Source organism: Corvus kubaryi, unplaced genomic scaffold, assembly GCF_017639235.1.
Source record: "Corvus kubaryi isolate FWS band 111438036 unplaced genomic scaffold, C.kubaryi_AGA036_p1.0 37300, whole genome shotgun sequence".
Taxonomy (NCBI): domain Eukaryota; kingdom Metazoa; phylum Chordata; class Aves; order Passeriformes; family Corvidae; genus Corvus; species Corvus kubaryi.
Genome location: NW_024581093.1, coordinates 799120 through 826347, shown reverse-complemented (window position 1 = coordinate 826347; position 27228 = coordinate 799120). Strand labels below are relative to the sequence as shown.

The 27228-nt window shown below is 50.5% G+C and overlaps 2 protein-coding genes across 6 annotated transcripts in view; one reads left to right on the top strand and one right to left on the bottom strand.

Annotated features, from left to right (window-relative positions):
- Positions 1–3099, top strand: part of JPH3 (junctophilin 3) — a 49559-nt gene extending 46460 nt beyond the window's left edge. The window contains exon 5 of the mRNA XM_042027053.1: positions 1031–3099. Within this exon, the coding sequence (XP_041882987.1) occupies positions 1031–1111 (81 nt within the window). The 3' untranslated portion in view covers positions 1112–3099. The remainder of the gene's footprint in view (positions 1–1030) is intronic.
- Positions 1074–25954, bottom strand: KLHDC4 (kelch domain containing 4). Of its 5 annotated transcripts, none has more exons than XM_042027056.1 (13): positions 25575–25954; positions 24429–24520; positions 23540–23618; positions 22604–22702; positions 20310–20446; positions 15265–15357; positions 14687–14846; positions 10036–10117; positions 8593–8801; positions 7098–7521; positions 6530–6649; positions 3129–3196; positions 1074–2396 (listed from the first exon to the last, which is right to left on the bottom strand). In XM_042027056.1, the coding sequence occupies exons 1-13, from the start codon at positions 25671–25673 to the stop codon at positions 2322–2324; spliced, it is 1737 nt and encodes a 578-aa protein (XP_041882990.1). In that variant the 5' UTR covers positions 25674–25954; the 3' UTR covers positions 1074–2321. The 5 variants fall into 5 exon arrangements, 4 of the variants coding, with proteins under 4 accessions (XP_041882990.1, XP_041882991.1, XP_041882989.1 ...); XR_006015858.1 differs by lacking the exon at positions 1074–2396 and adding an exon at positions 4148–4376 and having other exon boundaries at positions 3171–3196; XM_042027057.1 differs by lacking the exon at positions 3129–3196.
- Positions 25955–27228: the final 1274 nt, after the last annotated feature.

Sequence of the window (27228 nt, the reverse complement as noted above, 5' to 3'; positions counted from 1 at the left end):
GGAGGCTGGCACAGCTTGGATGCAGCAGGAATAGCTGAGGATACCAGCGACTCCAAGAAATAGCAGCCACCCACCTGCTGCCAGCATCGCTCGCCCTGGTGCGAGCCACGTTCACACTGTGGCACCGGGGATGTTGGGTGCCAGGGAAGAGGTGCCAGGGATGGATGAGGTGCCGGGGTGGATGTTTTCCTGACTGGTGTTCCGCAGAGGGATGTGCTGGAGGGTTGGCTGCAGCCCCGCGATGTTCCTGGGATGCTGATGGGGTCCCACAGCCGTGCCCTCGGGTCCCACAGGATTGTCTGGGATGTGCTCAGGGGGAAGCGATGGATGCTCCCAGAGGGATGGAACCATTCCTGGGATGTCCAGCCCAGCTGGGGTGGGTGTGTGCACGGGGCAGCTGCAGTGGGGTTCCTGCAATGCTTTCCAGGTAAAATTCTGGAATGGTTTGGGTGGGAAGGAACTTAAAGCTCATCCCATCCCACTCCTGCTATGGCAGGGACACCTTCCCCTATCCCAGGTTGCTCTGAGCCCCGTCCAACCTGGCCTTGGACACTTGCAGGTATTTCCCAGAAGCTTCATTTGATCCATATAAACTCAGCAGAGGTTATTAGAGCATTCCCAAAAGGTTGCCTGAACATGGACCCCGTGTCTGGCCTGGTGTCCAGGACACCTGGAGAACAACTGGGAAATGTCCTGAGGACACGGCTCCAAACCATCCCCAAACCACTCTATGATCCAATATCATCTCAGGTTTGGGGTTTTTCTTCCTTTTCATTGACCATCTGATAAACAACTGATTTTAGTTATGCTTTTAAGGCCAGAATTCCATGGGATGATCCATGATCCACTTTAGTCAGGGGGTGCAGCCAAGTGTTTGTTTGGCAGCTTAAAGAAATCCTCCAAGGGTTCCTGGGCACTTTGGGAAGTGTAAACTGGGATCTGCTCATGTCCAGAGCTGCCTGGACTGCACAGAGCTCCCAGCAGAATTCCAAGGATCCATCTAACTCCTGTCCTTCTCTTTCTCTTGCAGGGTTCAGCTCCCATCCTGGTAGTCATGGTGATCTTACTAAATATTGGAGTCGCCATTTTGTTTATTAACTTTTTCATCTAATTCAAGACTGTCTTGTTTGCAAAAATAACAGTTACATGTATGAATGGGGGAAAAAAACAACCAACAAAAACAAAACAAAAAAAAAAAAACCAGAACCAAACAACTACAAACAACAACAACAAAAAAATACAAAACAAAGGGAAAAATCGTAACTCGAACTGTCCTCCGACAATTTCCAAGTCTTTTCACAGAAGAACAACAAACGATCGAGTCTCACTCACAGTTTGCCTTTTTTTCCTGGGTAATGTTTTTTGGATTTTAGCCAAAATTCTTTGCTTGTATAACACTATGCTGTGTGGCATGGCAAAATGCTATCAACACTCTGCCCCCCCAACACTGGGAAGGATGAGAAGGAATCCCAACAAAAGAAAAACCTTGTTTCCCTTCCCCTCACCCCCCCAACCCCCCCCAAAAATTTGTCTTTGTAACAACAGCAATGAACCCCAAAATGGAGATGAGACGAGGGGACCATGGGGAGAGTTTGGGTGGAGTGGGGATGGGCTCTGGGATGCTCCAGGCTGAGATTCCCAGGGAAATCTGTAACAGCTTTAATGATAAATGGGAGAGAAAAGCAAAATCAGGCTTTTGTCCCTTTGGAAATGGAGGAATGCTGCTGTAAGGAGGAGGAGAGAAGGAGCATGGGGAAGGAATGAACCCTGTCTGGATGGGAAATGGGAGAACAGGCCCCATTTTGATCCTTGTTTTTAAAACCAAAATTGGCTTTTTGCAAACTTCCTTGGGGCAGGGGGGGAATAGGGAACACGAGGTGTGAGCAGCAGCCCCACCACCCTCCTGCCTTCACTCCTCCTCCCCAGGCTGCTCCTCACCCCTGGCAAGGCTGGAAAACCACCCAGAGCTACTTTTAATTCCCAGCCAATTTCTCCTGGCTAAAAATGTGTACCTGGATTCCCCACAAACAACCAAAACCTTGGAGGCACCTCCAGCAGCACGGATGGAGTGGCTGATGGTGCTGTGCTGGTGAGGAGCATCCCAGCCCATCCCAAAACGTGTGCACAGGGAGCAGGGTGGGGAGGGACAGGGGACAGAGGGCTCAATTCCAATCCACTGAGGATGACAATAAAACAAAACCAAGCCAAAATCCAACTGTTTCTCAAAGGCACCTGGGGAGGAGCACCTGGAGCAGGTCCCAGAGAGGAGGGAGAGGGTGGTGGGTTTGTCTCTTACATCTTGCTGTGGACTGTTTCAGACATCATGCTTGGGCTCTGAGCATGTAGTATTTTGCACTTTGTAACGCAGGATGTATATTCCAGCTTCCAACATGTCCCTGTATTTAAAAAAAAAGGACAAAAAAAAAAAGAAAAAAAAAAGAAAAAAAAAAAGAAGAAAAAAAAGGAAAAAAAAGAAAATCAAACCAAACATCATTGGCAATGGCAGCCTCTAAGGATGTATTTTCTTTCTTTTTTTTTTTCTATGTCACTTAATTTGTTCGTTTCTACCATCTTTGTACTATGCCTGCCTTGATTTTGTCCCCTCCCTGTCCCCACGGATAATCTGCATACTCATTAAAGATGCCGTATCCCTGTTCTGAGCTGTCCTGGTCCCAATCACACAGCGTGCTCTCCGCTCCGTTCCTTGGAAGTGGCTTTCCCAAAGCTCCCATTCCCTCCCCATGGTACTCCACCACCACCAGCTCCAACGGCTCCTTTGGGATTTGGTAGGGCCAGGGACCAAATCCCACCCTCAGTGTCCCCCCCTGCAGCTCCAGCAGCAGGAGAAGGGTGCAGGAGGGTGGCAGCTCCCGAGGGGGAGGGTGAGACCCTCACAGGAGATTTTGGGGGTGGGGAAGGAGGGAAAAGCCCTCCTCGACATTCACATCCAGAGTTGTTGGATACAGCCCGGACTCGTGGACTCAGCTTTGCTTTGCTTCTGTTTTAGCTGTTTCTCTGCTACCTTTTCAGCAGATTTCTTATTACACTGCACTGGATTGCTATATTTTTAACCAGAAATAAACTAAGGATTAGAGCATGTGCCAGTTAAATTCAGTTCTTTTCCTTACATGGTCTGATTCCCTCCTGTCGCAGTTTTGCTTCCTCTTTTCTTTCCTTTCCTTTTCCAGGCACAGGGCTATGGGTGGACAGGGGAAAGGATAATTTTGAAATTCCATTCTCCACGGTAACTGTCCATCATCTTCCCACCTCTTCCTTTTTTTGTGTTGTTTTGGGTTTTCCTTTTGGCTCCTTAGTCATCATCCCCCCCCCCCCCCAACGGTTGCTGTACACTTGAAATGAACCAAAAAACGACATACTGGGATTGCAGCCTTGGGAATTCACCCCTGGGGTTTGGAATTCTGTGTTTACTCTTTGGAAAGACTCTCGAGGACTTTTCTTTTGGTGCATGAAACAAAGGGCCTGTCAGGAGCAGGTTAAACAGAGCCCTGCACACACAGATATTCAGATATCTGTAAAACAGCACCAAAATGCCTCTTGTTATCCATCAAATAAAAGGACTGGTGGTTTCCTGACTGGATTTTTCCCACTGGTGCCTGCCTAGTTATTCCTGCTTTTGCCTCTGGACCAGCACAAATCCAGCTTGGATTTCCCAGCTCTCTGTTCCACCCAGGCAAGCTGAGTTTTGCTCAGTAGGAAAGACAGCCACAGACTAATATTAATTGGCTCCCAACCCACATGGTCCAAAAGAATGATTCCTTTCTTAATCCCGGGCAGTTAAGCAATTTGTCTCAGTTCTGGGCTTTTCACATTTGCCCAAGGCCAGAAATATTCCCGAGAAGTAGCCCAGAGAGAGAGGTAATTCAGTGTATTTCCCTGTCTTACGAGCCTGGCTGCTGCAGATCTACCTAAGGCCCATTAAAATGCCCATCAAGGTGGGCCATAAATCCATGGAAATTATCCAGACCTGATGCTTTATGTCCAGGCTGGCAGAGGCACTTGGATAGTTGAAGGTTTGGATCATTTTTTAGGCTTCACTGGCATTTTTGTGTTCTGACAGCACGAGGAGGGGCTGGAACAGCAGAGCCATTAGGAAGGGGGAATTTGGGAAGGGAGATTTGGATCCCACCTGTGTGAGAGGGGCTGGTCCAGCACTGCATCCTTGGGAAAAGCAAGAAGGAAGGAAGACAAACACCCTGTGCCATGTCAGCTTCTCCCCAGCCCATCTGGTGTCTGGGTTGCTGTACCCAAGACCCAGATTCCAGCACTCTCCACGGTCTGAGCTTCCAGAGCTTCCAGAGATCCCGAGCTGTGGCAGCATCTCTGCCAGGAAGCGCTGCCGGGAAAACACAGCCAGACTGCAACAGAAGGGGAGGAGCGACAGTAAAACAGGGTGGGATCAATGGTGAAGGGCTTAATTGAGACCTAAGGACTAATTACACATCCTGGCAGCTTTGGCAAGGCAAGGGAGGATGGAAAGCAGGGATTTTTGGAAGCTGTCACACAGAGAGGGCAGCTCCAGAGGGTTGTGCTAAGGCAGGACAGAGCAGGGATGGGATGGGATCTCCTGAGCTGGGGCCTGGGGGTTTGCACGGAACAGAATCCTGGCAGAGGCAGCTTTTCCTCGTTCAGGGGAACAGCTCAGCTCCTTGGACAGCTCCTGAATGACTGCATCGGTTGTAGGATCATTGAGTCATGGAATGGGTTGGAAGGGACCTTAAAGCTCATCCAGTTCCAACCCTGACACTTTCCACCATCCCAGGCTGCTCCAAGCCCCGTCCAACCTGCCCTTGGACACTGCCAGGGATCCAGGGGCAGCCCCAGCTGCTCTGGGCACCCTGTGCCAGGGCCTGCCCACCCTCACAAATCCCCCAAAGCTTTGCACAGAAAGATGTGGATTCCCCCAAGTGAGAAGACAACAGGGTGAGTGACTGAGCAAGCAGCAGGAATTCCTTCCCAGGTCATCAATAAATGCTTTGTTTTCACCTCTCACCTGTTATTTCATGGGGAAGGTCCCTCCCTGTCAGACACATTTTTCTCTCACCAATTAAAGCCCCCTGTCAGCTCTATTTAATCTGTGTTCTGTCCTAATTAGCCCGGCAGATCCCAGCCCTGCTCTCCCAAGAGCTGCATCCCTGGGGAAGGCCCTGCCAGAGGAATACCCAGGGCACCTGGAATTCCCTGCACAAGGACAGCCAGTCCTGGTGGCACCTCGAGGCACCACTTGGTTGCTGCAGCACCCACTTGGATCCCATCTGTTGTCCCCAAGGACACAGCACTGCTCTGCTGGGAAGGAAGGGATGCCTTGAGGAGAGGGGCTGGAACGGGGGAAAAACAAATCCCTGGATCAGCCCACTCCTTCCTGGCCTCAGCAAGGTCTGCAGGTAGGAATTTCACTGGTCATGAAGAGTTCACTTGCAGGACAACTGGGCCAATAGGGGGAAAAACCGAACTGGGAGATTCCACAAAGGCAAAACTACAGTGAACACGGAAAAGGAAGAGGTTTCTGCGATGTGCATCTCCCAGGTAAGGCAGGAAAGGATTCCCAGGTTTTTCCAGGCATCTCAGAGCTGCTGGTGCACTTTAGAACCACTGCCTGCAGACCTCACAGCAGGAACTGCAATCCCTTTTCCACACAAGTAGAAAAGCTGGGATGGGATTGAGTGAGCAAAACAAGATGATGTAACTGAGCCAGTTTATTGTAGGAACCCTTGGAGACATGTCCCAGCCCCAGCCAGGAATCTGGGACCAGTGAACCATTGTCATGTGCACAATTTGTCTGGACAGACCCCAAACAACTTTGGAACAACAAAGTCGGTGTTGCACAGCCCAACCTCAGCAGAACAAGTGCTTGGACAGCAATCCTGTTCCTCAGGACCCTCCCACAGCATTCCCAGGAGTCACAGCATATCCAGAGCATCCATCCAGGCCGGTCAGCCCAGAGGCCCTCAGAGCTGGGAAAGGCTGGAATGCCAGGATGGACATCAGGCTGAGCTCAGCAGGGCTGACCACTGCTCTCAACACGTTCCTTCACTCCTGGAGCAGCCTCAGGACATCTACACGGGATCTTCATAGAAAGTCTTGGCCATGGCATGAGCCACCTTGAGCACCTTCTTGTCCTTGGCCTCGGGGCCCATGTGGCTGCGGGCCAGCCTGAGCCAGTAGTGCTCTGTCCTGGCCAGGTACTGGGCCTGGGCCTCCCCAGGCTGCACAGCTGGGTGCTGCTGCTCCCCTGGGCAAAGAGAGGGACAAAGACAGGTCACACACAGCTCACCAGGGCCACATCAGCCAGGCCACGTGGGGCTGAACGTGACAGCCTGAGAATCTACCAGCAGCCAGGAGAAATTCTCTTGTATCCCCAGAGCAATGTACCAGGAAAGCTCTGCTTCTGCTGGAAAACTCACCTGGATGCCAGGGAGACTTTCCAGGCTGGCAGCAGAACCAGGCACTGCACTAAACCCCACTTTGGGTTAGTATGGAGAGTAATTATTAATTATTCATTAATAATTACCTTCCTCATCTTCACTCTCCTCTTCAGAGCTCTCCTCTTCCTCCTCCCCTCCCTCTGCACCTTCCACATCATCATCCTCCTCTTCATCCGACTCCGACTCCTCCAGCCATTCCTGGGTTTCTTTGAGGACAAAGGAAAGAGAAGAGAGGTACAAAGAGATAATTACAGAACAAAGAGACAATTAAGGTACAAAGAGAGAACTCCAGGTAATGCCCACGTGCTCTGCAGGACCCAAGACCATCACTGCCCTGAGACAGGGGGACAGGCAGGAGCATCCCTGAGGGTGGAGCGGACGAGCCGGGCACAGCAGGATTCCCAGGATGGCTCATGCCACCACAACTCTGTTTCCAGGTCTTGGGTTTCCAAATAACAGGGCAGAGCTCACTCTACAGTGACCCCAGAGCTCTGGGCCACACACGTTTCTGGTAAGACACTGCATTATCACACACTCCCAGGAAAACCTCCACCCCAAGGCTCATCACCAGCCCTGAGGAAGCTCCACAGTTGTTTTTCTCCCCAGTGTTGCTCCCCTGAAGGCACAGGGAGAGCTGCCCCCAGCAGGGCTTACTTGGATCCATCTCCAGCAGCACCTTCCACTCGTCCATCCTGTGCAGGTCGATGCTGTGCAGGTCACTGAGGGTCACCTGGCGGTCGCCCACCTCAAACATGCCCCCGTACACGTAGAGGACCCCGTGTTTCACTGCCACCATGGCATTGGAACGTGGGCACGGCTCCACGGGCTGCCCCAGGGCTCCACCTTCCTCCTCCTCCTCCTCCTCCTCCTCCTCCTCCTCTGAAGCAGACCTGTCCTTGTCTTCTGCAGCTCCAGGGATCATCTGCTTGATGGTCATGATGGTGCCATCTTCAGCCACCACCTCCTTGACGATCTCCAGGGGACCCTGGGGAGGCGGCAGCTGCAGCTCCTCCTCCCCAGCAGCCGCTGCCTCAGCCTGTCTGCCACGTCTGCGCTTCCTCTTCTCTGATTTCGGGCCCTGAGAACAGGAATAAAAGGAGATTTTGGGGAAATTGCGTGCCCCTAACAGCAGTTCACACAAACAGCATGGATGCTGCTGGGAGGGAAGCGACAATTCCTATTTTTCATCACAATTTAAAGTCTCAAGTGATCACTGCAGCCCCCTGCTACAGCATGAGCTTCTCCCAGCCTAGAACAAGGAACAGTGGAGATCCAGGACATGGAATTGCTTCCTCTGTTAAGAGAGGAGCAGCTCTCCTGCTCCAGGTGCCACAAGCACACAGAGGTCACTGTTCTGTGGCAAGGGAAAGTAACCCACGATTCCCTGAAATCTCAATTGCTGGGTGCTGAATTACAGCCCATTACCAAGCAGCACTCCGGGTCTTGGAAGTACTGTACAGAAGGGCTGGAGAACAATTTGGGAAGGCAGAAGCAACCACCTGAGTGGCTGTTTGCCTATTATGGGATTGACTTCTCCATTTGGAGAACAAAGCCAGGAAGGGGCAGGGGGAAGAAGCAGCTGAACCAGGTTTGCACCTCCCTTGGCCTGTGAGAGTGGCTCAAACACAATCCAAGAGCTGAGCTGAGTTCTGAAGCTCTTGAAGCCAAGGTTAATATTTCATCTCTTCTGGTAGCTCATCAACACTGGGGAGAAGAGGGACAGGTTTGATCCCAAACAGATCTTTCACAGTAGCTTCTAGTGAACTACCTCATGTCAGACTCACAGGTCTGACCTGGAGATGGCCTCAAAAACCACCAGAAACATGTTTTCAAGCTGCTTTGCTTCATTTTGCAGTCCACAGTAATGGGGTAGCCTGATTCCTGGAGGGATTGCTCAGGTGCACCACCGGAAACACAGGCTTCCTCCAAAGAGAGAAAATTCCTTGCTCCATCCCTGGAAGTGTCCACGGCCAGGCTGGAGCAAGCTGGGCTCATGGAAGGTGTCCCTGCCCATGGCAGGGGTGGAATGAGAGGCTCTTTAGGGTCCCTTCCCACCCAAACCAGTCTGTGACACTGTGAAAGCTCAAGGAGACCAAACCAGGCCTAAAGGATGTGTCAGATGATTAAATGACTGTATTTAACCCCAGACCTTGAGCTGTGCAGGGAACCAGCGGTTCTTCCCGATGTCATAGAAATAAATGTCATTAAAGAAGTCCCCTTCAATGCTCTCCTCCTCCTCCTCATCGTGCACCCCCCCAAAAAGGAGGCAGCGGTTGTTGGGAGCAGCAGCCACGGAAAAGCCGGACCTGGGAGTGGGTTTCACTCCAGAGGGGCTGAGCCGACTCCAGGTCCACCTGTCTGCAATGGAGAGAACAAATGGGAGCGTCAGCAGAGCAGAATCCTTCGTTGGTTTGTGCATTCCAAAGCCTCCCAGAATTCCAGCAAGGAATTCCATGACCCGTTTTGGACATTCTCATGGTATTTTTGGAGCTTTCTGGGGCAAGGAGCCTCTTGAAAGGTGTTTGCACCTTTACTGGAGGGTGGAGTTCAGACAAGGCCTGGTCAGATGCAGCCTTCAAGCACCAAAAAATGTCCCTCAGTTATCCCATGGAGCCCTCCCACCTTCCATCAGTTCTCTCCACCTTTTCTGCCACCCTACAGCACTGCCTCACCCCCAAAAATAAACACAGCTCATCCCAAGAAGCCCCAACCAGGCTTTAAAAAACGGCTCAGCAGCAGAACAAGGTTCTTGCTCTATCCTTCTGCTTTTCTCCAGCCCCTTCCACTCTGACTTCAGAGCAAATCCCTGAAATGCAGGCTGGGAGAAGCACTGCCAGGCCCTGTGCTTCCAAAGGAACTGCAATTCCAACAAGATAAAACTACAAATAGGAATAACACAAACAGGGCCTGGAATCCAGACGGTGCTGGTGACCAACCCTCCTTCCCAAATCCCATTCCAGACAGGTTTGGAGTAATCAATCACAATTTGAACATTTTAGAAACTCAGCTCCAAGGAAATTGTCCCATTGCCTGAGCGAAGGACAAAATACTCTCTCTCCTAAGGAAAACCATGGAATTCCCATTCCAATCAAAGATAACCAACAACCCACAACGGGTCAGTCTGTTCCAGAACTATTGTACCCCATGGAATGGGCCCACACTGGAGCAGTGAAAGAGCTGAGTGATCTCTCCCTCTCCTTATCTCAACCCATGAGTCTCCCATTGGATTTTCTCTCCCTCCTCCAGCTGCGGAGGGAAGGATAGAGCACCTTTAGTAGGTACCTGGCATCCACCCAGGAATACCCCACCCCAGGAGAATTCTGCAATCCCAACGATTTTCTGTTGTGGAACAGGAAAGCACTGATCAAAATGTCCCAGAAACAGAATTTCCAGAATCTGGAAATGTTGTTTTAATTCCCTCCCACATACAAACCGAAGAAAAAATCACTAAAATGTCTTTTCCTGGATTTCTTCCTGAGCCGACACTGGGGCACAGAGGTTATCACTGAGAGGGGGATTTGGTCCCAAGTTTTTTTGGTGTGTTATTCCAAGGAAGGGAGAGGATTTGCATTCCCAAGCCTGCAGCGCTCACCTTCCTCCTTGCCTGCCCCTTCAGCCTTCAGCAGGAACATATCCGTGTGCAGGGTGCCTTTGTCCACATCCTTCTTGACCCTCTGCAGGGAAGGGAAACACAGGGATGCTCAGGGAAACAGCTTCAGTGGCCCAAACCATAGAGGGGACCCAACTGAAAAGGCAAACGCTGTGACTGGGCAAGGAGAGGCCACAGAGGAGGCTCTGGAGCATCAGGCAGCTCCAAACCATGGAGGGTTTGGAAACCAAACAGGGATACTCGCTGTGATGTGCCACAGTTCCTGCCTGTGGCAGCAGGAAGGGCTCTCCAGGCTGCAGCACAGGTTTGTGGGGATTTGTGGCTGTATGGAGACTGTGGGATGCAGGAATTTTGGGACCCAGAAAGGAGAAATCAATTGTCACAAGGGATTAAAACCAACTGCTTTGCAAACAAAGGACATGGGCAGCACTGAGGAAACAGGAGAGCCAAGGTGCTGCCTTTTACAGCCAGGGCCAGGTGCTCTCAAGGGACTGATTTAACTCCTGTAAAAGGCAGCACATTCCCACTCCCCCAAAGTGGGACACAACAACTTCCCAGGGCTTGTAAGGCCCTCTGGGATTCTGCCCCTGGATGTTGAGCAGAAGCTCTGATCTGCAAGGACCTCATGTGGTGCAGCCTGGTGACCAGCCCTGGCTGTGGGTCCCTGTCACCCACCCGAGACAGCACAGGAGAGGCAGAGGTGACACCTCTGCCCCACTTCAGCTGTGGCATTTGGGGTGCCACACAGCCCTGAGCAACAGGTTCGTTCTCCCAAACAGAAGCACAAACCCCACTCCCACCCCTACAAAAGGCAACAGCAAGACAGCAGCAAGGGCAGGATGAAAGCTCAGCTGAAGCAATTAAATGCCTGACTTCCAGTGTGATTTCCCTGCTCCTTTCCCTGTAAGCCCTGGATTCCAGTGCTCATGGCAACAGCACCATTCCAAGGCAGCTCTGTGCCACACCACTGTAGGAGGTCTGTTAATAATGTCATTATCCACCCATCCTTCATGCACAGCTCCTGCTTCCTTGTAATTCCCATCCTCCTGGGGCCATGGTGTTGCTGGGATGAGGAACTGTGCTCCCAGGATGCCAGTGGGATCCCAGCAGTGGATCCCGAGGTTCAGCCCTCAGAAAGATGAGGAGCAGGATGAGAGTCCTGTTGCACACCTGTACCCTGCAGCTGGCAGGTTTTGTTGTTGCTGCAGGGCCTGGTATCCAATTCCAGGGAATGGTATTCAGTTCTCAGGGAGAGGAGAGGGAAGTGTGTTCCAGGCACTGCACAACTGCACACAGGTGAAGTGTGAGGAGCACAGCGAGATGGGCATGGCAGGAGAGGCAGGGAAGCAAACACAGAGAGAGCAGCTGGCTCCACAACCATCCGAGCTGTGTGGAATAACTGCATTCCTTCCTCCTGAAAAGCTGCCTGTAGTAAACACACTGTGAGTGCAACATGACAAAGCTCCCTGGGCTCAGAAAACCGCCATGAGGCGGAGTGGGAGTCAGTTTTTGTTGTCACAGACACGCCTGCTTTCCCCAGCTCACAGACACTTCCAGCTGCTGGAGAGATCCATCCCCTCCCAGCCAGGACATGTCTGCCCTGAGCAAATCATTCCATCACTGACAAGAGGTTCCTGCTCCCCCATTATCCTTTGTGCTTTAAAGTTCCAGGTGTTTGTGTTCCAGCACAAAACAGGCTGGGATATCCACTGTGGACAGCCTGTGGTTTGCACGTGCAGGTACAGTGGGGAGTTACCAGAGCTTTACAGGTATTAGCTGAAATTCCAGCTCTGCTGACAGACAGCAAAGAAACTGAGGCAGGGAGAGCTTGGGAAGTGGAATCAGGATTCTCCACGTGCTAAAAATGTCTGATATGAGATCAACAGTGATTAAAAACATCCAAATAGCAGAAGTGTTCAGCAGGCAGAGCTACAGAGGGAGCCAGTCCCACCAGATCTTACAATTCAGGCACTTCAACCCTTCCACGTGTCCCAGCACAATCCACTTCAGCTTTGTGACAACTGCCACTAAAAAAACCCCAAACCAACAACAAAATCACCACACCCCAGCCATCTCCAGCATCCCAAAGCCCTGCCCACGTGTAACTCCAGCCCTCCCCTGGCCTGTAGGCTGCACCTGCAAGGCGGAGCAGCAGCAGCTCCAGCCCCTCTGTTGCTTAGCAATGGAGAGGCCTCGGTGCTTCACACAGCCTGAAATGCAGCTCGCTGCAGCAAGCCCCATCCCCAGCACGGCAAAGGGCTCAGGACATCTTTAGGATCAGCAGGAGAGCAAGTCTGAGCTCCTCTGGGCATTCTGAGGTGTGCTCTAGGCAGAGCTGGCAGCACCTACAACATCCCCTTCTGCAGGAGATCACAGAAATTGTCTTTATCGTCTCCAGGCCGCTGATGAACCAGGAGCACACAGACACCATTGTGCTAAGAATCCTGCTTTTTAAAATACCAGGCACCAGCATCTCAAGGCAGTCACACCCAGGGCTGGAAAGCTCCTTTTTCACCATTTGCAGCCTGGTTTGGTTGGGAAAATGCAGTGGCTGGCACAGCAAAGGTGTGTGGGGACCAAGGTGCTGGTCCTGGCTCTGCAAGTCCTGGAGTGCCTCAGACAAGTCACTTCCATCTTTTCTGCCTCTACTTCCCCAGCCAGGAAAGAGACTTTTTAATCCAGGTCCCATGAAGGGAATTCAGCCCTGGACTGACAGACGTTACTGAGAACAGACTCTCCACATCACTTCTGCAAGTTCAGGACATCAAAGCAGGGACCAAAACTCTGTTTCTGCCTTCCCAGCTCCCTGCCCATCACAGGACAGCAGCCCTGCCATGTCACCACCCTCCTCCAGCACTGTGACAGCCAAATTATGTCTCTATTCAGAAAGAAGACCTATTATGATTTTCCTCTCCCCTTCCCTTCAAAATTTCCCATCGCATGTGTGACTTAGTCCTGCCTCTTCTTAGAACACTCTACATTTGATGAATGGTGCTTTGCTTGGATATTTGCCTGGTTTCAGATGGAAAAATGTCTTCATATGCCCCAAAATATTTGCACAGCACCCCTGACTGGAGCATCTGCCTCTCTAACTGGAAACAAGGAATAAGTCCTCTCCTGTATCTGCCCAACTCCACTTAAGTATTGTTTTCTCCACGTCTACCTTCTCCCAAGAGTATCCCTGGCAAACACATTTTCTCCACTTCAAAGCAAACCCAGACACTCAGCTCCACAATCAGCTCTAAGTGAAGACACAATGAGAATTAAATAGCCACACATTAACAGAATTGAGTCTCTCCTAGAGGGGCCATATCCTGCTGAATTTAATTTTCAGGAGCGTGCTGAAGGTTTGTTGTTCCTAAAGGCTGCAGAGAAAATTCTGTCCAGAGCTTTGGTCAGTTTGTGCTACAACAGCAGAGCCTGTCAGGAATGGCCCCTCAGAGAGAAGCACACAGAGCTCTCTACATGACAAAGGAAGGAGACTTTTAACATCTGTTTAAAATGTCTTGTTCTAATGGAATGTCTGTTTTGCCTTAATGGAGTGTCTGTCTTAATGGAAAAGCTGTTTTTCAAGCTGCAGAGAACTTCCCTCAGCTCTTAGCCTTGCCCAGTGCCCTGCCAAAGGCTGAGGGCAGCTTTGCATTCCCTCCATCCCTTCTTCATTTTTAGCAGCCCACAGCAACCCAGAGCAGAAGTGGAACAGAACCAGCTGCAAACACATGTGACTTCTGTATTTCCATGGGGCTTCCAGGAGAACTCCACACCTAGCAGAGCATGCAGGCTCCTGCTTCCTTCCCACCCTCAGGAGGGAGGAAACAGGACAGATGAGGGAAGAGGACAAAGCCCTTTCAGGTGGGAAAGGCTCTGAGTCGTTACTGCTGTTGAATCCAACGCACATCTGATGAGGCAGAGCCCGAAGCTCAGGCCCTGAGGAGGCCTAAATGCTTCTAAATATACAGAGAGACTGACTCCCTTCTCTCCCCTCTCCCTGCTTCCCTCCTTTGTTCATTTATTCCCCTCAGAAGAACAAGGCGTCCTCCTCCCCCAGCTGGAAGTGCTGCCTTTCCACGGGAGCAGCAGGATCCAGGGCCTCTGCCTGCATCCCCAACATGAAAAGCTTTTGCAGGAGCCTTCTGCTCAATGAAACACTTCCTTCCTGCTGCCCAGCACGGAGACAGGGATACCTGCTCAATAAGGAATGTGCTCCAAAGGGCTCTCTGGTGTAAATTCCCAAGATTAACGGAGCAAGGAGCAGAGCTGGGGGAGTCTGGTGCTTATCAAAAGTCTTTTTTGGCTTACTGAGTTTGCTCCCTCACCTCTGCCACTGATGGCACAAAATAAAAGTCTCCTGGCAACTGCTGCTTTCAACCTGCAAGTGCTGAAACACAAAGGAATACCTGAGAATGCTTTAAGTTGCCAAAAAAATGTCATTTCTCCCAGTTGCTTATTCCTCCCTCGGTGATATCAATTCCTTATATTGGATTAGAACAGCAGGGAAAACACAGAATTCATTTGAACCAAGATTAGCCCCTCAACCAGCAGAACTGCACGGAAAAAAAGCCATAATTAGAAGATGCCTGTTTTAGTTCCCAGCCTGTGGACAACATCTGACTTAGCACAAAGTGTCCCCCACCTGTTTGGAGTAGCCTCCATAGATGATGATGTTGCCCTCGGGAGTGGGAGTCATCTGACAGCCAGATCTTGGAGCAGGCCCAATCCCTGCTGGAGCCAGCTTGCTCCAGGTGAAGGAGTCCAGGTTGAAGGCGTACACATCGTTGTAGTAGATGTAATCTCTAGGGAGAGCACACAGGCACAGCACGTTTTGTGATGGGCATGCTCAGGACAGGCTAAAACAGCACTTCAGAGCTCTGCTCCCAGCCCCGTGACAGCCCAGCTGTGATCCCACAGCATGGCACACCCCACAGGGGAAGATGTTTCTACAAGATAAGGATCTGGTAAGATTCAGAGGCCAAAAGTGCTGGACTGAGCTTTGGCTACAAGGATGGGCAGCTACTTCAGTGCTACAATGATTTCTCCCACACCTGAAGACTTTAAATCAAGATCCCTTGTCTTCCTAACACAAGAATCTACTTCAGTCCCAGTTCTGCTGAGGATAATCCTCCCATTAACACCCAGATATTTCTGTTACTGGTGAAATTTTGTTGTCCTTTTTAAGGAGGACTCAAACCCCCAGCCACCCCTGCAACCCACCTTGCACTCTCATGGAAACCTCCAAAGATGACCAGCTGCCTCTTGCACGCAACCATCCGGTGTCCACTTCGTCCAGAGGGCCCTCCCGGTGCCCTGAAACACAAAGAAATTCCATTTCTCAGCCAAATCCCCTTTCCTGGTAGTGCATCAGGCCTTTTTTGTTGGTCATTGGCAGCTGAGCTGGCTGAGCTCAACCTCTCCTGGACATGGGAACCTTGGGGAACGTGGTTGCCTCAATCCGTGTCTGCTTTTCTCCTGAACAGGACGTGTGCTCTTCCTGGAACTCTTGGGATGGCAGCACAGACAATTTTATTCCTCGAGATAAACCACCCTAACAGCACCCAAAGTCTTTTCAGTGATGACTCAGGAGCTGATTTTTCAGGAGAGTTTAATGAACAGCGCTTGCACAATTACAGGGAAGACGCTCCAAACTGAGATGTTTTCTCCAAGCACTGAGAGACAAAATCTGGCTCTGACATCCCCCCTCCTTCAGTGTCTTAGGAAATCACATACCCACAACACCTTCACTCATCCACCTCAGTTTGGGTATGACACCAAACCAGTGAAAACACTTCATGAATTACTCAGATTTCCTCAAGAACAAAGGTATTGCAGCAAAATAAGTCATCATTATCATCATTACCCTACTGAAGGAGAGAGCAGGGATAGATGGGACGTTGAGAAGGAATTCTTCCCTGCAAGGGTGGGCAGGCCCTGGCACAGGGTGCCCAGAGAAGCTGGGGCTGCCCCTGGATCCCTGGAAGTGTCTGAGGCCAGGCTGGACGGGGCTTGGAGCAACCTGGGATGGTGGAAGGTGTCAGGGTTGGAACTGGATGAGCTTTAAGGTCCCTTCCAACCCAAAGCATTCCATGACTCTGTGACTCACTCTATGATCCTACATGCTCAAAAGCAGCTACACATCCCTGCTCCTTCCAAGCTTTCCTGACCTTTCAGTTAGATGTGCTGCTTCCACTTCCAAAAACAAGCAACACCCCCTCCATCTGTCACATCCAAGAGGCTCCCGAGGAGCCGGGCAGCTGGACACCATTCCAACATGGATTCTCCTTCCTTCACGCTCACCCACAGCATCACGTGAGAGACAACAAAAACAACTCCAAGAACTTTCAAACAAAGCCAGCTTTAGGCCAAACTGGAGGGCGAACAGGGTTTGCTGCGTGTGTTCTTCCCTGCCCCCATGGTGGAACCCATCCCGTTTTTCCCTCGCTGAGGAGTCTCCCAAAGTGCCCAGCTGGCACCACTGAGCCCAGCAAGACTCCTCCAACAGGCAGCCTTAAGGTGTGGAAGTGACTGCACAATCAGGGCCTAAATGAAGTTGAAAACAGCAGCAAAACCTAAAGCCCCAACCCTGTCCCCCGCCACACTTGGAGTGGCAGCAGGGAGCTGGGAATGTGGTGATGGATTTTTGTGGAGAGGGAAAATGAGGGCCCTTATTCACCATGGAAAATGACAACCTCACCCCTGTGATAATGAGAAACTCCACCAGAACAGCAGTGTTTGGGGAAGACTGAATTAATATTGATTGCTTGGACTCTTTATTCTAACAGAGAGGTGGTTTTTCCAAGCATTTACTGGGTTTTTAAGTATCACCCTGCAGAACAGCACCTCTGGTATTAATTTCATCAAGCCCTGAAATCATTATTTTCTCTTGCTGTAACAAAGCTCCCGTGTCATTATTCCAAAAGATGGCACTTTTAAAATCACCTTTTTATTTTTTTTAAGGAGAGAATGAATTAAAACCCAACATGACCACTAAAATCCTGTTCCCAGAGTATCTCGTGCCTTGTTTCTCAAGCAAGTTTCCTCCAAGTTCAAAATCAATCCTGAACAATAAAAACTTTACTCATTGATGTGTTTTAATAAAGCTCCCACCTATGCAGAATTAACTCCAAGGCACAAATGGCACAGTCAGGCAGGACTGGCAGTGATGCAGAACCTCATTCCCGCTCCAGAAGGGTCTTCCTGCAACTTGTTTTCCAACTACAAACTCTTCCCTTTTACCTGTTTCACTGCTCCTGGTCCCAAAGAAACCTTTTGGAAATGGTTTCTCAGACTTTATGATTAATGCTCTATTTCATGGGGTTGACACCAGAAAGCAGACGTGTGGGAGGGAGCTGTAAATTCTCCAGACTTTTTTTAAAAATAGATTAAAAAGTCTGGCTGAGGACTGGCTCTACACATGTACAGCATGAGGCTGATCTGAGCTGCTCCATAAGGAATTTCCTTTTGCTCGTGGAGTTACTCTGGGGCTTGTAGTAACAAACCAGACCTGAATTCAGCCCCCAGATTCATGAATTACTTGTCCCAGTGGCTACAGGCTGCAGGAGCTACCTCTTCATCCAGAGAACGCTCAGGTGAAGCTTGGGAACGTTCAATAATAATAAAAGTGGGGGTGAAGAGAACATCCCAGCAAAGGGGCACTTCAGGACAGAGCACTTTTATCCTTCAGAGGAAGCTGAACTCAGGATTTGTGTTGTTTTACGCCTTTCCCTGTGAATGCCCCAGTGTCGGGGTCAGTGGCACGCACAGATTCTGTCCCCTCATGTTTGGACACTCAGGTGGAAGGTGAGAAAGGAAAACACAACTGGCACAGGACCCAAAATCCTCAATTCCAAGCCCTTGCAAGTCAATCCACAGTTGTACATTTGTTTCCTGATCTGCCAAAGAACCAGCTCATTTCTGGGCTGACAATCTACTTGATTTACACCAGAACACCCTTCTTTTCTTTAAGCACCTTCTACCTGGTGTGGCAGGACCTGATTTTTCTGGTGAGCAAGGAGAGGCATCCATCAGACACAACCCTGTGCTGGGCCACCCTGCTCTGCAAGGACTGCTCCACTTCAACAGACACTGGTGAAACTGGGATATTTACAGCACCACATCCCACCAAATCCTACAGGAAGTACCATCAGCATTCCAGAATTTCAGTGAAGGGAGCTCCACTGGCTCAAATGACAACCCCAGAGGAGGGATGTGGCAATTCCCAAGCACGAGCCCCAAGGATGCTCCCTGTCTCTCCCTGAGGGAGTGCACTGGGCCACAGGGAGCTGAGGGGGAATGTTCTGTCTAGGAAGGAATGAGGCAATTAGGTTAAAATATTGCTGCTCCAAGGCAGGGTAACAAACAGTTCACGGACTGAGGAAACCTCGTGCATCACACACAAGATAAGGTGGTTGCACTAAGTCAAAGTCAGCTGCTGGCACGGCTTCTAACGGGCTGGGATTTGCTGTGTTTGGATCATCTTTGTGCATGCAAAATGCAAGGAAACACAGCTAAATCTTGCTAAATATAGCAACTTTGAACTCTGCCAGGCAGCCTGGCACCACTGCGCTCTGTGCTAGGAGAAAATGGAGCTGCACTTCCCCAGCACAGGGAAGTTTTCACAGTTAGTCAAGGTTTTCTCTTCCCAAGTGTTTTACAGTCAAGCCCCTCACAGCACCAGGTTTGTGGCAGGAAGAGTAGGCCAGGAAGGACAATATAACTGCCTGGAATCTGAACTGTGGGGCTGGAATAACCAGATTTTCTAGAATTTCAAGTTTAGATCACAGCAGGGTCATCTTGGACAAACCAACACATCAAACCCACCTGGAATGGGGCACTTGTTATCCCTCCCATGGGAACAGAAACGGAAACTTTGCCTCTCTTGTCCAGACATTTCATCATGAATAATTAATTTTCTTTATTATTTGCACTAAAATGATGTCTTCTAAACCCAGCTCTAGTCTGTACCCCATGTCTGCCACCTGGCATTTACTGGGGTAACACTGGCACCACACTGGATACATGGAACTCTTCCTTGGCCTGTGCCAGGGATGGTTCCCCACCATGACCCAGCAAATGGGAAATGCTGAGGGAAGTGAAGTGCAGCAGGTGTCATGATCAGAGTTTTAAAAGAAGCTGGCAAAACTCCCTTGCAGAACTCAACAATCATCTCAACAATTTCCTTTTCCCCTTTCCAAGCAGGCTCCTGATCAAGATGCCATATGGAAAAGCAGAGAGGCAGCAGAAGCTGGATTTTCATTCATGCTCAGCCAGGTGAGCATTAAAACAAAGCCATTCCCTCCCATTGCGTCATTAATGCAGCTCCTGGAGCTCAGCCCAAGGATGGGAGATGTGCTTTGTCTGATTCCAACACTGGGACCAGGGCATGGGTGTTCCCAAAATTCCAGCAAGGGCCACCCAAACACGGCAGGAAGCTCAAATGGAGTAGGCTCCAAACTCCCACTTGTCAGGCACTATCAATGCTCTCACTTTGCAGGGAGAGGAGAGAAAGGTGAGCCAGGCACAGTGAGTCACTCTGAGGCCTCAGGCATGTGCCAAGGCAGAGCTCGTCCCAAAACACCCTCAGCTACTGTGCAAGCAGAGGCAGAGACAGGTAACAGACCCCAGACTCTTAACAGGGTGACAGACACAGATTACAGATCCCATGCCTTAATAGGGTGAAAAGGGATCAACGTGGGCAGATCTGGTGTTCCCACCTGAAGGAAGAACATGGAGCTCCTAAGTGTTCAAAAGCTGCTGCTTTTCCCAGTGCACTTTGAGGGTGATCTGGAGCTCCAGCCCACCCAAAGCTGTGTTCTGAGTACAAGACAATCTCAAGTCCAAGAGGAAGCCAATGCCAAACTCAGACCCAAAGCCAATCTCCTGTCTCTCAGTCCACTGCGTGTCATGTCAGAACTCCTCTCAGGAAAACACAAACATGAGGAGCCAAAACGAGGAGCCAAAGGTTAAGGAAACATCAACAGAGGACTTTGGGCCAGATCCACTGAAAATATTTACACCTTCACTCCCCTCAGAAACTACCAAGGCATTTGGCACCTGTTTACTTTGACAGGTCTCAATCACTGGCTTGTTTATCCCGAGGAATCTCAAGGCAGCAAATGCCAGTTCCCAGGGATGAAGCTGGCTCCGTGGGTAGATACAAACTGGCTGCTCCAGTCAACTGGGAGATCTCCAGGGATCTCAGGGATCACTGCTCCAAATTTCTTGGCAAAAGCATGGTCCAGACATGAAGGCCTAGCACTTACTTGATCTGCTCCCAGGTCTTGGTGGCCAAATGCAGGACCCAGAGATCCTTGTAGTGGTAGAACTGCTCCCCGTTGGGAGAGGCAAACTCCCCCCCAAAGATCCAGAGCTGCCCCCCAGCCGTGGGCACCACAGCTGCCTGCAGGAGAGGGAAGAGCTGGATCAGAGCAGGATTCTAAAGCAGGCACGTAAATTCACCAGCCAAGCACACGGCTCCAAATCTGAGGAAACAACAGCAGCTCTCTGGGGCTGAAGGAAGGAGAATTTGGAATAAAAAGTACTCAATGTTTAGCACACCTTCCCGAGAGCAAGGGAAAGCTGGCCAAGGAGCTGGGCTCTTCCCACTTCCTGAGGGAAGTTCAAAGTTTCCTAGGAAACATCTTGGGATTAGCTTAACAAAAACTGTTCGACTCCCTCTGCTCAAAACCAACCAAACAAGAAAAAGAAAACAAAACAAAAAAAACCCCCCAAACACAGAAGGAAATGTGCAGCATTTGGACAAGAGGAGAGACTCTTACTGCTCTGATTGTGTCACAGCAGAGAGGGGTATTTTTATATTTTTTTGGCACAGAACAGCACCAAAACACCTTTGGCATGCAAGCTGCCAGTTAAAAGCAGGGAGGAGAGCAAGGCTCTACTTCATTAAAATTATCTGTATTAGGACCAAGGAAGAAGGAAGGAATCCCAAGAGGGAAATGCTGTGGCTGTGCAAATTTCAAATTGTGTTTTCTTCCAGGGTACCCATCACAGATCAACTTTGGGATAATCTCTTTCCTCACAAGGCTTCATTCCCTGCCTGTCTCTCCCAGCAAAAAAAGATTTTTAGCCCCACACAGGACCATGCCCTCCCATAAACCAGCCCAAACATGAAATGATTATGTAAGAAAATCCAGGGTGTGCTTTCAGGCAGGATTTGTGGGAACATGAAGTTACCTAAACAAAGCAGGTATGTGCCTGAATTCCATGGGCATCCTGTGCTTAAAAGCTTAAGGGGAAGGTTTATGCAACAGCCTGCTCATACTTGTGGGTGACCTTTCCAAGAGCTGCCTTGAAATTCGTGACAAAACCAAACCTTTTCCTGGAACAACTGCCAACACCTGCCCTTAGCTCCTCTCACCTCCACTCCAACAGTGGATTGTGTGTCAGAGACCAGGGATGACAAATAAAACTAAAAACATGCACCTGGCACCCCCAGACACATTTCTGTTTAACTCTGAGCTATGCATTAACACCACAAGGAAGACAAACCAGTCAGCTCATGAGGCTGAACTGTCCCCTGTGAAACTATAATTAATTATCAGACAGGAAACACTGCTGAAAGCAGGACTCCTCAGATTATTGTTGTTGTAATCCAGCTGCAGCTCTTGATCTGCTCCCTTTGGATGGAGCTGCTTGACAGCCACCTGCTGGCTACTGGAATGCAGCCTCTGAAATCAAGTTCTAGTCCAAACAACACAAAATAGCCCAAAAATCAAGTCAGAATCTTTCAATTCAAGGATACGCAGCTCGGAGCAAGACTGGCACTTAGTAACATAACAAAGGGATATGAACCTAATTGGGGTGTTGCATCTTACCAGGGAGCTCTGGAGAGCTTTGGGATGGGTAGGAAAAGGACATTCACATCCTGTATGGCAGCTTTGGGAAGGTACCAGTCACCCACTGGCTGCAGCAGGTTAAGAAAATTTATCAGCTGGTGAGGGCCAAAGACCTGCAAGAAATACAAGTCTTTGGTCCAGTTTCTACTGTGCAGGTGTTCACATAAAGTAAACAAACCCAAATCCTTCATCCTCACAAGCAGCCTGTGACCTGGATTTCCAGAGAGGTGGAGAAGAGCCCAAGTGCTCCCTGCTGGCAGCAGTGGCAGTGTCTGGGATGCTCATGGATGTAGGGCTGTGGCCATGAAGGCAATAAGGCACTTCGGTCAAATTCCAGTTTGAAAATCCAGGGCCCCCTGGGATTATGCATTTGAGCTGGTCCTTGTACAATGCAGCAAAAAGAATTCATTTCTAAAGAAGAATTGCCCCCCTAGCTCTGCTTGAGTCCTGCCAGATCAACAGATACAACCCCAAACCTTCATTCCACACTGAACACTTCCAGAGGACACCCAGGGATCAGAGCACCTCAGGCAGCCTTGGACAGGCCCCTCAGCAGAAGAGCTGAAGTGACACCACTGGCAGCTCATTATGAGGAGAACAAAGAGAGGCAAGAAACCCTCAGGAGGTGAAAAAATTAAAATCCTCCTCCCAAATAATCTTTAAAACAATCCCAGCAGCTGCTCTGGCAGCCAGAGCTTTACCTGGTGAGCACAACGCCTCGGGGGTGGGTTGGGAATCTCCAGTTTGGCCCAGCTGTTCTTCCTGATGTGGTAAATGTACAGCTCATTGTACAGGAAGGTCTGTGGGACAGGGACAGGAAACAGCAGCTCAGCTCAGCTCAGTTCTGCCTGGTGGAATTTGGGTGAAGATTGCAAAGCGCAACCTCCTCAGCGGGCAGGGAAGGACAAGAAACCCCTGCACTGCATTGGGAGGCAACAACTGTTCCACCGGGCTGGGAATGTTCTTACCCAAACCCTTGGTGACAGCTTGAGATACCAGGATTTAAAAAGCTGGAGCTTAACACAGATGTTCAGGTTAAAGCTGCTCAACTCCAGAGCAAAGAACAGCTCCAGGTGGTAAAAAAGGCAGAATCAATTTAGTTCATCACACTGGGTAACCCTGAGGTGACCAAATATCACTGCCAGGCTGGAGTTTCCAGGGCAGTTTGTCTCCAGGAGCACAACAACCACTTGCAACCTGCAGCAATCCAGGAGCAAGAGTGCTCCTGAGAGCAATAATTTGCTGCTGCTCCCACCTCCAAGGCAGGCAGTGCCTTGCCAGCAGCAAAGGTGCAGAAATATCTTGTTTTGAGAAGTGGAAGAGATTCTTTTCTAGTTATCCCAAATGAGGGGCAGATATGGCTACAATTAAGTCTGGAGAAATTATGAAGCCCTGAAATATTGATGCTGAGACAATCACTCTGACTCCTTAATGGGTTCCAGCGTGTCTCCTTCCTGCCAACTGCTCAGCCATGAGACAGACCCATGGCAGAATTAAAAGGCTCTTTTGCTCTCATTCAGGGACAAATACATATTTTATGACTCTGCCTTGAATTTCCTTTCAAATGAGACCCGTGCAAATTACAGGAAAAGGAGGGAGGGGGCAGATAAAGAAAAAGAAAATGAAGTATACATTACTTTTTGGCCATTGAAATATTCACCTCCAAAAAGGATCAGCTCGTCTCTCTCGGGGTGAGCACAGAGGGAGCAGTTCAGCCTGAAAGAAGAACAAGGATGGAAAAAACAGATCTGAAAGTCCTTAAAACCCTGAACCTTGGAGCCTTTAAATCAGGCATCAGCACCTCTGCCCTCCAGCCACAAAGGTCTCTCTATCATCTGCCAAATTACCCTCCTGTGATGTTCACCCCAGGGCTAAAAACTTCTCCAAAGAAATTAATCTCTTCCAAAACTTCCACCAAGATGAATTGGGCACTGTCTGAGAGCCTCTCCTATTTCAGGAGCACACGTTACTCTGTGATTTAACTCCCCCTTTGACGTGAGCTCCTGAATTTTAATGCTGGGGTGGCAGGAACAAAAATGACTTTTATGAGGGCCCAGAACTCTGCGCTGTCTCCTCTCCATTTATCTGTGTCATTATTCTGCACTTGCTGCTGGTCACTGCTCTCCTGAATACCCCAAGTACGTGAACCCCACTTTAATAAAGTGCTTTTTACCTCATGACACATCCTTTTGCCTCTGAATTCCCTTCAGCCCTCTAGTCCAAATCCAAAACTTCCTCTTCACTTTTATTTTCCCTCAAAGCCCTGAAATCTGACTCTGCGTTGCCTCTTTTGTGCTGATGGAATGGTTAAAAAGGGGATTTTGGCACCAAAAAGTTTTTGGTTCCTTTTTTAACCAGGTATTCAGTATTCTAGGCATTTCGTAACTCCAGATGTCAGGTATTTTCTAACTCCAGATATCAGCTATACCTTCCACTCTTGGGAAATAACTTTACATAAATAAATGCCATTAAAGGCACCCCCAACTGCTCTGCAAGTGGCAGCCAAAGCCTCACACGAGCTCTTACCTGGGTGAGGGGGGTGGGCAGGATGACTCAATTACTTGTGTCTTTTTAGCATCCAAACTCTGGAATTCTGCTATCAGGGCTTCAAGATCCTCCTGGAAATAAAAAGCCAGACATGAGCTGCTTGACATGCACAGAAGCACACATGAAACCAGCACGCACTCCCACAATCTCCCTTAAAAAAAAAAGAACTGAAAACCCTGCCTAATTACAACTGGAAACTCTTTTATAGCCAGAGAAACCTCGTGTTTCTTTATTCCCTTTCAACTTCACTCAATTAAAGCCAAAATCTGCCCCCCCAAAACTGCTGACAGACCAAGGGCAGAAGCAGGATTGCAGCAGGAGGGAGGTTCTGAGCCAGGGTCTCTCCCACAACCCCACTGCTCATCTCCTCCCTTCAGGTCACCTTTCTGAAGGTGCGGGCCAAGCAGAGATTTCCAAAGTGTGGGAATTTTGCCTCTGCAGCATGGAATCAGCTCTCCCTGCAGCCAGGACACATCTACAGGGACACTTTCCATGTCTTTAAGCCACTAACACCACGTTTTGAACAGGGAAGAGTCGCTCGGAAAAGGCTTAAATACAAGCAGCCCTTCGAGGAGTGCGAGAAACAAAGATTTTTGTTTGTTTTTAAGACCAGAAGGATGAAGGGGATGGAAAGCAAAAAGGAGCCTTAAGCTGTGCTTTCGTGTCTTTCTTTTACACCTCCTGTCACACACAATGGACCCCATGCGATTTAACCAAGTAACTGACTCTGCTTAGCATCAGAGAATCAGGGACTTTAAAGCTCATCCCATTCCAGCCCCCCGCCGTGGGCAGGGACACCTTCCACTATCCCAGATTGCTCCAAGCCCCGTCCAGCCTGGCCTGGAACACTGCCAGGGATGGGGCATCCCTGGAAGTCCAAGTTCAAGCAGGTTTGGACACTGCTCTCAGGCACGTGGTGGATTGCTGAGGTGTCTGCGCAGGGCCGGGAGCTACACCGGATCATCCATGTGCGTCCCCTCCGACTCAGGATATCCTACGGTTCCCTGATCCACACTTTCCCTGGACAGCCCAGGTTCCGTCTGGATTCGCTCCTTTGCTGCCAACCCTGTCCTCATCCTTCCCCGGCACCCGCAGCGGCCCCGCGCCCTCACTCGCGCCCGTCACCTCCTCCTTCTTGGCTCTGCGGGACACCTTCTTCTCCATCTTCGCCGCCGTCTTCTCGGCGCCTTTCCCCTTCTTGTCGCGCTTCCCCTTCTTCCCCATGGCGGCGGGGCCGGGATACCCCGGGATTCCAGAGGGATCACACCGGGACGGGGCCGGGTTACCCCGGGATCACACCGGGATCACACCGGGCCGGGATCACGCCGGGCCGAGCCGGGATCACACCGGGCCGGGCCAGGATCACACCGGGATCACACCGGGATCATAGCAGGCCGGGATTCCCCGGGAATCACACCGGGATCACGCCGGGCCGGGCCGGGATACCCCGGAAGGCCCCGGGATGGGGCCGGGACGAGGCCGCTCCGCCCCGGCCGCTCCTTGTGCCCGGCGGCAGCGCCCCCTAGCGCACCAGCGGAGTGGGGACCGCCGCCCGCGCTGAGGGAGCGGGGCGGGAGCTCCCTGAGCCGGTGTCAGGAGCCCCGCAGGGCCGGGGAGAGGGGTTAATGCAGCCCCGCACACCGGCCGGCACCGCCCGCACAGCCCTGGCACAGCTCGGACACGTCGGGATGTTCTGTTTGTTCTGATGCCCGCCCCGAGGAGAACGTGGAGCCCACAAAATGGCCCCCTCCCCTCACACAAAATGGCCCCCCCTCAGGGGAGGGCATGGAGGGGCACCGGCTCGAGGGGAGGCTCAGGCTGGACAAGGGGACGGTGCCAGGCTCTGTTCAGCGGTGCCCAGTGACACGACAAGCAGCAATGGTCATGAACGAAACTACAGCCAAGTTCCACCTCAGTGTGAGGGTGGCAGAGCCCTGGAACAGCTGCCCAGGGAGGTTATGGAATCTCCCTCTCCGGAGACATTCCAAACCCACCTGGATGCATTCCTGTGTCACCTGCTGCAGGTGGCCCTGCCTTGGGCTGGATGATCTCCAGAGGCCCCTTCCAACCCTAAATATTCCATGATTCTGTGATGAGGATCAATTTATTTCGGGTTGTTAAACATTGGCATCAGTTTTCCCCATCCCTGGAAGTGTCCAAGGAAGGCCTGGATGTGACACTCAGTGCTCTGGGCTGGTGACAAGGTGGGGATCAGTCACAGGTTGGACTCGATGATCCCAGAGTCCTTTTCCAACCTCAGTGATCCCGGGATGCTGTGATTCCATCACCTGAGATGTGAGCCAGGCCTGCAGGAGGCCCTGTGCAGAAATAAAATAAAAATAAGCCACGGGCAGAATTCCCCAGGGATTGGGGCACTGTGCAAGTGTTTCCATTTCCAGCTGCACGTCTTTGGGAATGGGGTTTATCCAGGCCACTCTCCAAGTCCTGAGTTGTTGGAGAGCCAAAGGAAGTACAGGCGCTGTCAGGCAATGCCAGGCAGCTGCTTTTTCCCTCAGTGATGGAGAAGGAATAATGATGATTTATATAGCATTTGCACAGATGCTGAGCCAAGGGGAAAATTCCTGGGAAAACACCTACTTTGAACACCTAAGGGTGTAAATAGGGGTTGAAATGCAACTTTTAGCTGTGAGTTTATCCCACTGCACATCAGAATTGCCACCATGATTGTTTCTTGCTGAGCAGAAGGAATAAAATCATTATCTTTTTCACTGAATTCCCACAAAACCCCTCATTTCCAGAAAGCAGGGTGGTTTTCACC